The following is a 14,215-nucleotide window of genomic DNA, read 5'->3' as shown; positions in this document are numbered from 1 at the left end:
ATCTCGCTTAAGTGGGGAAATGCGCCCTTGACTGCGCCACCTTATCCTGTAATACTACCAGGAAGCAACTTGTTTTCGTAAGTGACCGTTGTAAAGAGTACTTCACACTTCGGGGAAACTATGGAACTGTATCTTTAATTACGAGTACATCAGATTCGTACCGATATAAAAATCCTGTAATCTGATATCGTTTTGTCAGAAAAAAGACCACCGTTCTTGTAATCGACTGTGAAGTTAACTGATTGGTCAGTTACTTCAAAGGAAACAGATATATTTTTCCATTATCGTTTTTCCAACGAGTATTTACACGTCATTCTGACTCATCACTGCCTTATTATCGGACACATACTGTCACGTGCTCGTGGGTCGCACACGCTGCAGCAGAATGCGTAGTTTGTTGCTTGCCTTCTCACTACTTTTGGTAAGTAATAATTGCAGTTTTCCTCGGGTGTCTATATTTTTAACACTTGGGCTAAAGTCTCTTTCTTCTGAACGGTAAATGTGAATTCTCTGTTTCTGTTCACACCAAACTGATTAGTTTTCTGACTAAAATTGTGTAGTGTAAAATCTACGTATTTAAATGTAAATGAAAACTGTTCGATGAGCTTCACAGTTCTATGAGTTGCTAATTGATGCATCCGTTTTTCCACTGCGACACACGGCCGTTAATACATTAAAGTTAAAAGAACGAATTTGTTAACAAATTTCACCAACATGGTGCGCCATTCACACGTGGATCATTTTGATACATTTTTAAAAACAGTTTTGAGAAGTCTGAATATCTTGATAAATGCTGTCATTGTAGTTATACACGTAGGCAAATGGTGATTTCCAATCAAAACGACACCCAGGAAGAAAAGATTTTCTAAGACTTATAATTCGAACTGTTAATAAAAGCTCGTTTTGTAAATAAAACAGCGTTTTCTTGCTGTAACTTAATTTATTTTTCCCCGAAACGAATAGTGTTTGGTATTATGGGCCATATAACAGAATGTAAGTTTTTTAAAAAATACTAGTTTCTGTGATTCAAAAACAAATTTATCTGCTTGTATATCAAAAGTACGAGATAATAAAAAGCATTTGGTTGAAAGAAACCTTTCATCCTGTGTTCGACTGTACCTGACACAACGCGTTATACCTCTGGACTGAGGTTTTCCGTAAGACAGTTCTCGATGTTTCAACAAAAATTTTGATGGAAAACTTTACCTGGCAGTTTCTTTCCTTTGTTAAATCTGTGAGGCAATTTCAAATTTTGCTGCCAATTCAAGCCAACTAGCGGCATTAGTCTGGAATATAAATCTCCGATGTGTGCTACAAGCATTTCTTCGTAAATTTCTTCAAATGTTCATTTGGAAAATCCCATCTGAGGTGTCGCAGATGTCTGCTGATTCGCCACAACGATTTTAGTGTCCTTTGCAGTGTGGTTCTAGGAACATTAAAACGACCTGCAGCAGTCCTTTCGGTCATTTCGGTTTCCAAAGCACTTGAAACCGCCTGCTTCATTGCACTCGCCGACCTCTTCCGTCGACCTCCACCAGCGGGCTTCTGCTTCAACCCTGGCACTATGCACTGAAAGCAAAACAAAAATATTAGTTATATGGTCTATACCACCCGACTTTGGTATGGCTCATTCTATCCGAGTGACACTGCGCATTAAAACTTATCGGAAACAGAAACCGGCTTCAGTGATTAGAATTTCATTATTATGACGGAATCTACATTAGGCTACTTAAATACCAAATAGTAATATGATGATATCACTGCTTACCTCTGAAAGCATAAACCGATACTGAAAATGAACCGTTTAGCAGCTTTGATACTCAGAAATAAGTGAAATTTAGCTGTGACACAACCTCAGCAGCACTCAAGCAAATGGCAGAATGATGTCTGCATTTCATTCAAAGCACTGCATGCTTCCATTTCTGGAGAAATGTTGCAAAACAGGAAAAAAATTTCAAAATACAAAAACGATCTTTGAGGTTGATCTGTGATGTTTCAAATCAGACGTGCTGTTGGCACCAGTTCAAGGCATGTCGGGTATTGGCACTCACAAGTCAGTGCATCTCTCATTGACAATATTTGTATTCAGCGAAAAAGTCAGTGCATCTCCTCGTTGACGATATTTGTATTCAGCGAGAAACTTTTCCAAACTGTGATATTCACAATTATGCCACGAGTCAGAAGCAAAGCCTTCAGTAACTCTCTATATAGAATAAAAAGGAGTTACCCAGGCTGGGATAAGAATTTACAACAAGCTCCCACTGAATATAAAAAAGGACAATGAAAACCCTTACGTATTCAAGATGAAAGTGAAACAATTTCTCATAAATCATAATTTATACAACTGAAATGAATTTCTGGAGCTATAAGCTTTGTAAAAGATGTGTTACGTTACAAATGATGTAATTTGTATAGTAAAGTATGTAATATTGTATATATTATATGCATATTGCCTGTAATACCTTGGTTTTTGTCGAAACATCGAACGTAGTACTGTATTTGTATTATTTGTAGTATTATTTGTTTTTCTTCTCTTTTCGCCCATGTATTATTATATTCATTGTCTCACATTTTAGTACAATCTTTATACAGAATATAATTTAACAGGATCAATTAAAAATTCGAAACAAATCACTGGATAGCATATGACATAGGATTATCAGTTAGTGAGTGAACTAAAACCTCAGTATAGGAAATTGAGATTTACGAATTAAAGTAAAAAGCGTTAGGTAACCCAGTTGCTCATCTTAACGGAACACTGGGAACAGGAGAAATGTGATTATAGTGTGGGCCTGTGTGTAGTATGGGCCTGCCGGACGCTGTCGCCGAGCGGTTCTAGGCGCTACAGTCTGGCACCGCGCGACCGCTACGGTCGCAGGTTCGAATCCTGCCTCGGGCATGGATGTGTGTGATGTCCTTAGGTTAGTTACGTTTAAGTAGTTCTAAGTTCTAGGGGACTTATGACCTCAGAAGTTGAGTCCCATAGTGCTCAGAGCCATTTGAACCATTTTTGATGACATGTTGGTGTTGGATATAGAGAAGGTTAGTAAGTATATTACCCACAAGTGTACAGCTGAGGGCTATGTCTGTCGCTGTTTGACATCTACATTCGCTACAGACGACTCCCGCTGCACTAATCGACAATCACTCTGCAGCCCTGGTGCTCGAAATTCAGAAAGGCTAATACATGCTACTACAACGGATGAAAATGCTTCACTGTTCTAATTACGCACCATAATTTTCGTGAACATCAACAAAAGCAAAACGAGGATAATGGAATGTGGTTGAATTGAGTCGGGTGATGCTGCGGGATTTATATCAGAAAATGAGACACTTAAAGTAGTAAAGGAGTTTTGCTATTTGGGGAGAAAAATAACTGATGATGGTCGAAGTAGAGAGGATATAAAATGTAGACTGGCAATGGCAAGGAAAGCGTTTCCGAAGAAGAAAAATTTGTTAACCTCGGGTATAGATTTAAGTGCCAGGAAGTCGTTTCTGAAAGTATTTGTATGGAGTGTGGCCATGTATGGAAGTGAAACGTGGACAATAAATAGTTTGGACAAGAAGAGAATAGAAACTTTCGAAATGTGGTGCTACAGAAGAATGCTGAAGATTAGATGGGTAGATCACATAACTAATGAGGATGTATTGAATAGAATTGGGGAGAAGAGGAGTTTGTGGCACAACTTGACAAGAAGAAGGGACCGGTTGGTAGGACATGTTCTGATTCATCAAGGGATCACAAATTTAGCATTGGAGGGCAGCGTTGAGGGTAAAAATCGTAGAGGGAGACCAAGAGATGAATACACTAAGCAGATTCAGAAGGATGTAGGTTGCAGTAAGTACTGGGAGATGAAGAAGCTTGCTCAGGATAGAGTAGCATGGAGAGCTGCATCAAATCAGTCTCAGGACTGAAGACCACAACGACAACAATTTTCGTGAAAAAACTAGCACGCTAAACAACGGGTCATAATGCAACACATGTACGGGGACTGAGAAAATGATTGTAATAATACGACTACTGCAAAAACCGACCCCAAAATATTGCAACGGGTGAGAGGGGTGGCAGTTACACGTGTGTTCTTTTCGATGTGTGGTCACAAACTAACCACCTTAGAGCCAGTCTTACCTCTCCCCTCTTTCCACCTCTCATTCCCCCTCTCCTCACTGTATGTAGGGATACAGGCCTGTTCTATCCTGTAGTCGATGGTCCACAAAGTGATCCATTGGGTGGCATTGATACACTGTCTCCAGATTGTAGCAATCAGTCACAGATGGACAAAAAGGACAGGACGCTTCCTGCAATATGTTAAACGTCTTTCTTGGAAAGACGGGCCCCCCTGGAACAACAGCAAAATTCTGGAGAACTCTCCAAATCGCTTTTTCAAACTTCCGGTGGTTAGGAAATAGACAGCTGCTACCAGTTCTGCGTGCCACCGTGCAATCCTCCCTGCAAGTGGGCAGTGCCTTGGACCAGCCTCCACAGCGGAACACATGGTTGGGGACGGTCAGTGTTATCGATGCCAACAAAAGTCACACATACGCAATAGGCCGCGACATCACCAGGCCACAGAACAAAGCGAGACAAATGACGCTACCCCAATTGATAGTTTTTTGGCTAAAAGTGCAGCTGTAACTGTCTATAAGACACACCCCCATACCTCCAGCACCCGCCCCCGCAAGCGCTCGCCATTCTGAGAGAGAAAACACTTTAAGTGTAACAATTGTATTTAACGTCAATGGATCTGTTATAAGGGAGCTTCTGTTAAAAAAGAACACACAATCGCAACCATAATAAATGTCCAGTTTTCACGAAAATAGGCGCAGTCCATTTTCTTTTAGTTTTATGAACAAAATCGGTATATTTTAAGAGCATTACTCGTTTTCAAATTATAAATTGTCATGCATGAGGGCATTGAAATCTTTTTGATGATTGAATTATCATTAAAGAATGGCACCTACACAGTCATTCTTTTAAGTTTGACTGCAGGTTGGCCTTCGCATCTCTCTCTCTCTCCTCCCATTCCATTATTCTGTGACATCCAACGACGTGAAAAAAAGAAAAAGAAAGAAAATCTACAGCACTGCTGCCGATTACAGATGAGAAAACTGCAGAGGTCGGAGCTCTACAGTGATACATCTGACAGATGTATTAACTTACCTCGCAGCTTCTCTACATGTCCACTATTTCGCTGCAAAAACTACAGATCGCTGCAGAATGTCCTGTTATTTCGAAACATTCATCAGAGTAAAGAAAAAGCGAGAATTTAAGCTCCTATGTTAAGGGATTTCTTTCAGTTTGAGGGACAAAAATACACAGACTGAGAGTATCACTGGCATTCAAATCAGTATCCATAAATAAACTTTCATGCACATGTGTATTACAAACGTTTCAGATACATGAAATGGCATTGCAGAATTTCACGCCATTTGTTCTCATGTCGGGAAAAACACAATCATTTTACACCCAGCAACAACAAGCTATCATTCAAGAGGACGTTGTTGTTTTGTACACTATTGCAGGTCTCGTTTTACCAATGAGATACTGTATTACACTGTCGTTTATGAAATGTGAAAAACAAATCGTGAGAGCATGCCTTGTAATAGAAAGGGGTTTGAATACTGTATGGGTAGAGATGGAAATCTTCAACAACAATTTGGCACATTGTCTTCCGGTTGATTCTCACCTGTTGCGTAGCTCGTCTGATCGATGTCCTGTGACTGGTTTGAAACACAGCGTGTGTCTTCTCGATGTTTTCAAGCGTTATCACCGTTTTTGGGCGACCGACATTGCCAACACTGTCATCACGAACACTAGCCGTTCTCTCAAACTTGCGAACCACATTCTTGATTATTAGCACACTTGAACCGGTTGTCTTAGCTTGGAGTCGGTCGCAAACGTCCTTGGAGCCGCAGTTAGGCTGTTATTGCTCGCATAGTAGGCCTACACGAGCGCTATACGCTCAGGCATGCTGTACAGTGACGTTTCCACGTGCAACTGAGTGACGAAAAGAAGGCACATGCGCATACTAATTCCCATCATGCTCAGCAGCCAACTGTGCAGTTTTGAACACCCTAACGCAAACCGTTCGGAAGTTATGATGATTTTATTTCATATAGTTCAATTGTCACTAGTGATGGGCTAAACTGCGATTTTCCGATATCAGTGATTTCAGTGAATGCTACTTTTCAGTATCTGTTATTCTTAATTGCGATTTGTCGCAGTTAAGAGTCGCAGTTAAGGAACATAGGTCGTGTATCCCTCCGCCACTGCTATTTCTGCGATTTCTGCTACTACCGCGATTTCTGCGACTTCTGCTACTTCTGCTACTTCTGTGACTTCTGCGATTTCTGCTACTTCTGCGATTTCTGCTACTTCTGCGATTTCTGTGACTTCTGCTACTTCTGCGATTTCTGTGACTCCTGCGATTTCTGCGACTTACCACCATATGAAAAAGTTACATCTGTCAACACAGAAAATTGCATCGTTACAAACCTGTCATTGGCAAGTATGTTTTACGTTTTTTCTTCCGTTGGCTTTCATTTTGTATTAAAGAAACAACTGTGAAAATATTAATAGTCTAATTAATATGTAAGTAGTCGTACAGTACCGTAATAGTTCGTGTTTAGAAAATGAATTCTAACATATTGTTATGTTCACAGGTACCTGAACTACATTTCAGTCACTCAGTAAAGTGATAACTCAAAATATCATTGTCAGCAGATCTGAAGAAATTTGCCACTGCGTCTTCAGACCGTTTTCGTCAGACGAGAGGTTAGTTTCTAAGCGTTTCGATGGACTTAATTACTTCAGTGAGATCGTTCTTGGAAATGTGACATTCATTATAGCAAATATTAGCAATCTACTCTGTCAATTATATTGCTAGTAATTAGTGACAGCAAAAATTGTTTAATAATCCTTGTGTTTTTGCAGACGCAGTTCTGACTCTGATTACTGGTTGCTGTACGTATCTATCCACATCAAGGCTGTTGAGAGAGATTCGTGAAGATGCAAGACAGCTCTTAGAGGATTTGCTGTTTAAAAGTGAAATAATTGTGAAATAAGTGTGTGAATGATTAAACTTGTTTTATTGAAGTTGTTGTGCAATTTTAAAGGCATAATAAATGTTAAATACAGCAAGTGAATAATAAAAATCTAATTTTCCACATGTTAAGCCGTCCAATACCCGTAATATTCCGCCACTTACTTATTGGGAAACACTTGTTGGAGAGTGACATGCCGCCCCCCCCCCCTCCCTTTCTCCACAATCTTGGTGTGACACTGACCTGTAACATATCCCGAAGTCTACAATATGCATTTTGAGGCTTTTGATGTGAAAGTGGGAAGTACAGATCCTCCAGTTAAATCGGGAATAGTTTAAGTGCATTACTTGAAAGTAACACAGGAAAAGCTTACTTATGTAGGTGGTAGTAGTGTCGGCAAAAAGTTCTTGTGTGTGAAGTTGCCATGTAGAGCACCAGGTGTAAAACTTTTCTCCCGAGTCTTGAACTGTGTCGGAACAAAAGTGAGGCATTCATATGACTGTTTTCATTTCACTACACTTATACAGATGTCTGAGTTCTGCTGTGTTAACATTGCAAAGTCCTGTAGGCATGTGGAGTATTAACCAAAACTGTCATATTGGAAGCAGAATCAAACACATTTGTTACGTTACTTGATATTTTCAGGAGAAAAAGGCAATGTTGCTTCTTATTAATATAATACATTCAGAGTCACAGCAGTATTTGACCAACCATAACTGATGCTGAATGTGCATGCCGTCACATAATATGAAAGGCTTATTTCAATAGTAGTACAAGTCCATTACCTCCACTTTTCTGTCTATAATGCTTCTGAAATTAATGATCCAAGCAAACATAAATAAAGGTTCATCTCTAGCAAGAAGCCATATGCTTGAATATTTCTGGTATCTCAACTGCAGATTTTTCAGCGCTCATTTAACTTTACGACTCTGTATCTCAAAATGAACAAAAATGGACTTGTACCACTATTGAAATAGGCCCTTCATATGCACACATAGCACATCGATCTCGGGAGGCACAAGGCTCTCATTACGAAGTACGTCCGTCGGTCAACAGATGGCGCTAGGAAAAGTATGTTAACTGCGCTTTTTAGTTGCTACTTGCGACTCTTAGTTGCGACTTGTCACGGAAATCGCAGTTGGACTCAATAGTGTATCGCAGAGATGGGCGTAGTACGAACTTTGACCCACAGATGGCACTGTTAACTGCGCTTTCTAGTTGCTACTTGCGACTCTTAGTTGCGTCTTGTCACAGAAATCGCAGTTAGACTCGATACCGTATCGCAGAGATGGACGTAGTACGAACTTCGGCCAAGAGATGGCACTGTTAACTGCGCTTTTTAGTTGCTACTTGCGACTCTTAGTTGCGACTTGTCACGGAAATCGCAGTTGGACTCCATAGCGTACCGCAGAGATGGACGTAGTACGAACTTTGGCCAACAGATGCCACTGTTAACCGTGCTTTTTAGATACTACTTGCGACTCTTAGTTGCGCCTTGTCACTGAAATCGCAGAAAGCAGTGCTAAATTCGACCAATAGATGGCTCACGTCTTTGAATGTGAAATACTACTTGCGACTGCTAACTGTGACTGAAATCGCAGTTAGATTCTGTAAAGTTGCTACTGTGATATCTGTGACTTCTCAGTCACTGTGATTTCTAACATACGCGATTTCCTGCCCACCACTAATTGTCACCCAGTACTTAGCAAACAATGAAAAAATTGCGCTGAATAATTGAAACAATATTAGAAAAATGGGATACATCAGTGACTGGGGAGAAATCACAAAGGAAGTCCCACCGGATCCAACGTTGGGTCCACTCTTATTTCTTACACAGGGTGTCCTTCCCATGAGCCGTCAGGCACATTTTCCCTGGTATTTCGACAGATATTTGTAATTTCGTCTTTGCTATGTGTAGCTGGAGTCATCCCAAACAAATACTGCTCATCACATCTTTCAGCTGACTCCCAGTGTTCCCATTACAAACAAAATTACCTACAAGCTGAAAATTACGTGCCCATTCGATAGAACTGTCCAGAATTAGCCTAGTATGATAGTAGTGTTGGCAGTATGTATCAACAGTGACAGTAAGACACGAAGAATCACCAAGACTCTAGCAGCTCAGCAGCAGCACTGCTACTGCATGACGATAGCTCTCGGCGAGGGTAGTGCCGTAGCCGCTGGAGTGCTTGTTATTCTTCGTGTTTTACTGTCACTGCCAATGCATACAGACAACACGAATATCGTAGTGGGCTACTGTTGGACCCCGCTATCGAATGGACAAGAGAAATTTCGCTTTAAAAATAATTTTGTTTGTAATGGGAAACATTGGGAGTGGCTTTGAAGAAGTGATGAGCAATATTTCTTTGGGATTGCTCCAGCTATACATAGTAAATACGAATTTACAAATATCTGTCGAAACACCGGCGAAAATGGGGCTGAATGAACTTCCTCTTAACGTTCAACAAGCAGGATTGGAACTTTCGGTTCATGATACTGGTGTTATAAGTCCCATTACAGAGAAAGCAGGAAAAGAGGTGTTTTTCAAAGAATTATTAAGCGACCCTCTGAAAACCGGCTCCTCTTTAATTTTGTGAAAGCATAGCACATTCAGTTCTAACAAATGGTGTAATAACAACAATTGAAGTAGGACATGAACAGGACACATTGAGTAGGGTAGAATGCTCGAAATTTTTGGATATACGTATTGATGAAAACTTGAACTAGAAGAAGCATATTAGTGAGTTCCTCCAACATTTAAGTTCAGCCACTTTTGCTCTTCGTATAATTACTAATCTTGGAAACAAACGTATCAACCTCCTGACATATTTTGCGTATTTCCACTCAATAATGTCGTACGGAATAATTTTCTGAGGTAACTCATCGCTTAGAAACAAAGTATTGATAAAACAACAGCCAAGTATACTATGTGGTATTCCTCTTCAAGGAGCTAGGTATTTTAGCTGCGCCAACACGATACACACATTCTCCAATGAAATTCGTCAATAATAATTCATCACAATTTGAGAAAAACAGTGATACACGTAGCTACAACACTAGAGGGAAAAATTACTTTTATTACTCATTGTTAAAGCTGTCAGTGGCTCAAGGAGTTCAATATGCAGCAGCAAAAAGCTTTGATCATTTTCCCAACAACATAAAATGTCTGACAGGTAGCGAAGTAAGTTTTAAATCTAATTTAAAACATTTCTCCTGGATAACTCCTTCTGTTCCACTGATATTTCTCTACTTAAAAACTGGTAGCCAGTAAAAAAAAGTGTAGTTGCGTGGGGAGGACTAAAAATAATAACGTGTTCATTAATATTAACATTAATCATGTATACATATGTTGGAAACTGACTCGTACCACATCATTTCGATAAAAGCATCATTCAAATGATCTATGGAACATGTGACTAACTAACTAACCCCGAGTGCTGGCATACCCTTAGGAGGGAGATAGCATAAGCTGATGTGCATAGGGATGCTGAAACAGAACACGGCAATTTTCTGGGAAAAGTTCTATTTTATCAAAACTTGCGATAGCTTCTCTTCTATGTTATAAACTGTTAAAACAAATTCCTTCTCAAAAATAGTGTCCAGATAAGAATGAATTCTGCTTGAATGTAGGAAGAATAGTATGAACTTAAATGCATAAAAAAATAATGAATTCTTCAAGAAAAATAGAATTCTGCTTATTATTACGGCTATCTACAGTTCTTCAAACAGAATTAGCTCGATGTTTTAAATCAACCACAAATGTGGGGACTGGGCACTTGTTTATTTAGTGAGTATCGTGACGAATACAGGGATTAGCGACCACAAGGCAGTAACTGCTAGGCTGAATACCGAACTCGTACACCCATCAAAAAGAAGCGCAAAGTATATCTATTTAAAAAAGCTGATAACAATGCTCCTAACACCGTCCGCACTCCTTCCGATCTGATCAAGTAAGCGTAGGAAAGTTGTGGAATGATTTCAGAGAGATAGTATCGACAGCAATTGAGAGATATATACCACATAAATTAATAAGTGATGATACTGACCCCCTCCCCATGGTACACAAAACGGGTCAGATGGCTGTTGCAGAAGCAGCGAAAAAAGCATGCCAATTTAGAAGAACGTAAAATCCCCAAGACTGGCAAAGTTATGCAGAAGTTCGAAATATAGCGCATACTTCAATGCGAGATACTTTCAATAATTTCCACAACGAAGCTCTGTCTCGAAATCTGGCAGAAAACCCAAAGAGATTCTGGTCAAACGTAAAGCACACCAGTGACAAGACGCAATCAATACCTTCACTGCGCGGTAACAACAGTCAATTCACTGATGACAGTTCCACTACAGCAGAGTTATTATACACGATTTTCCGAGACTCCTTCACCAAAGAAGACGAAGTAAATATTCCTGAATTACAATCACGAACAACTGCCAAGATAAGAAACAGAGAAATAGATATTCTCGGCGTCGCAAAGTAGCTCAAATCAATAAAAGCAAGACTTTCGGTCCAGATTGTATACCAGTCAGGTTCCTCTCAGAGTATGCTGAAACAATAGCTCCATATTTAGCAATTATATACAACCGCTCGCTCACAGAAAGATCCGTACCTAAAGGCTGGAAAATTGCTCAAGTCAACCAATACACAAAAAGGAAGTAGGAGTTATCCACTGAATTACAGGCTCATATCACTAACGTCGATTTGCAGTAGGGTTTTGGAACATATTCTGTATTCGAACATTATGAAGTACCTCGAAGAAAACGATTTATTAACACGTAATCAGCATGGATTCAGAAAATATTGTTCTTGCGAAACACAACTAGCCTTTTATACTCATGAATTAATGACTGCTATCGACAGGGGATGTCAAATTGATTCTATATTTTTAGATTTTCAGAAGGCTTTGACACCGTTCCTCACAAGTTTCTTCTAACCAAACTGCGTGCCTATGGAATATCGCCTCAGTTGTGCGACTGGATTCGTTGATTTCCTGTCAAAAGGGTCACAGTTCGTATTAATAGACTGAAAGCCATCAAGGAAGTGTTATAGGCTCTCTACTGTTCCTGATCAATATTAACGACAAAGGAGACAATCTCAGCAGCCGTCTTAGATTGTTTGCAGATGATGCTGTCATTTAGCGTCTTGTGAAGTCATCAGATGACCAAAATGAATTGTAAAATGATTTAGATAAGATATCTGTATGGTGCTGAATTGGCAGTTGACCCTGAATAAAGAAAAGTTTGAAGTTATTCACATGAGTACGAAAAGAAATCCGCTAAATTTCGATTACGCGATAAGTCACACGAATCTGAAGGCTGTAAATTCAACTAAATACTTCGGGATTACAATTACAAATACCCTATACTGGAACGACCACACAGATAATGTTGTGGGTAGAGCAAAGCGAAGACTGCGATTCATTGGCAGAACACTTAGAAGCTGCAACAGGTCTACTAAAGAGACTGCTTACACTACACTTGTCCGCCCTATTCTGGAGTACTGCTGTGCGGTGTGGGATCCGCATCAGGTGGGACAGACGGATGACATCGAAAAAGTACAGAGTAGGGCAGCTCGTTTTGTTTTATCGCGAAGTAGGGGAGATAGTGCCACAGACATGATACGTGAACTGGAGTGGCTATCATTAAAACAAAGGCGTTTTTCGTTGCGACGGGATCTTCTCATGAAATTTCAATCGGCAATTTTCTCCTCCGATTGCGAAAACATTCTGTTAGCACCCACCTACATAGGGAGAAATGATCATCACGATATAATAAGAGACATGAGGACTTGCACAGAAAAATTTAAGTGCTTGTGCCGTTCGAGAGAGGAACGGTAGAGAGGCAGCTTGAAGGTGGTTCATTGAACCCTCTGCCAGGCACTTTATTGTGAACAGCAGAGTAATCACGTAGATGTATTTGAACAGGTGGAATCAATTTCCGCACGACTTTGCTTTGGCCTTATCAAACTGAACCATCCCCGTCTGGCCACCTCCAGTTTTTCTCCCTTTCTGATCGTGGTGAACACACTGTCTCATTGCCATCTCTTGCGATAATTTTTCGAGTGTTGGCGGGGACGGTACTTCACCAACACAAAGTAATATACATGGTATTCAAGACGGTCAGGAAGCCCCTGAGATTGTCAGGGACTCGGTATAGGCCTTGTTCGAAGTGACTTATTGGCATCTTTTTGACGTTCTCTAGAATTCGTGGATACCCATGATTGAGACCCCTCACTGTTGTCTAAGCAGGAGGCTCAGGGTGAAAGCTCTTCGCCACGGAGAGGTTCTTCAGCTTCTGAACTATCATTACGGTGGGGCTAAACTGTCATCACGTCTGGAGTACCTATTACGTGACACGCCCTCATCAGAATCCATACAAGAAAGTTCAGATCGACATACTTTTTTCTTCTTCGACTTTCCAGCCTTATCCATGTCGCCCTCCTTGATTGTACTTGCCCTTTTCCTCTTGTTGGCCCTTCCAGCACGATTCAATCTTCGATGCAGCTGTGTGTTGGAACAGCAGTAAACCTTATTTTTTCGGCCGTGACTGGACTGGTGCCGTGGTCGGCCCGTGGGAAATGGCGAATTTCTTCCGGCGTGACTTATACATTTAAAAAAAAAGTTTTTTAGTGAATTTTAATGAAGGCGTTACTTGGTACAGGCGTGAAGCAAGCTGTCATAGGTATGTCAGATTATCCCATACTTAACTCTGCGCACTAGCCACAAGGTGACATCAAAACCGAATTGGATACCACATAATCCCTAATCTCAGAAACAAAACATTATCATACATGGATGCAACGACAGTTTACCGCTCTTTCGAAACCCGATCTACGGGTTCGCCAGGACAAAAACAAATGACGACTAAAAATTTAAGACCAGTCAGAAGAGCGATTAAACAGGGCTGCTTCCTTCGTGGCACTTCCCAACAAACGGAAGTATACCTTTACATACACTCTGCACTAGCGCGATGACAGCACTCTGACTCCGCGGTGGCAGGAAATACAGTCCTGGAAATTGAAATAAGAACACCGTGAATTCATTGTCCCAGGAAGGGGAAACTTTATTGACACATTCCTGGGGTCAGATACATCACATGATCACACTGACAGAACCACAGGCACATAGACACAGGCAACAGAGCATGCACAATGTCGGCACTAGTACAGTGTATA

The 14,215-nt window shown here is 40.5% G+C and overlaps 1 protein-coding gene across 1 annotated transcript in view; it reads left to right on the top strand.

The window, feature by feature from the left end:
- The first annotated feature begins 296 nt into the window (after nucleotides 1-296).
- LOC126195289 (uncharacterized) overlaps nucleotides 297-14,215 on the top strand; it is a 151,909-nt gene continuing 137,990 nt past the window's right edge. Inside the window, exon 1 of the mRNA XM_049933837.1 lies at nucleotides 297-421. Coding sequence (XP_049789794.1) covers nucleotides 386-421 — 36 coding nt within the window. The 5' untranslated portion in view covers nucleotides 297-385. The remainder of the gene's footprint in view (nucleotides 422-14,215) is intronic.

This window comes from Schistocerca nitens, chromosome 7 (assembly GCF_023898315.1).
Source record: "Schistocerca nitens isolate TAMUIC-IGC-003100 chromosome 7, iqSchNite1.1, whole genome shotgun sequence".
Taxonomy (NCBI): domain Eukaryota; kingdom Metazoa; phylum Arthropoda; class Insecta; order Orthoptera; family Acrididae; genus Schistocerca; species Schistocerca nitens.
Note: the sequence above shows the minus strand (reverse complement) of the source record. Positions and strands in the feature narration are given on the sequence as shown.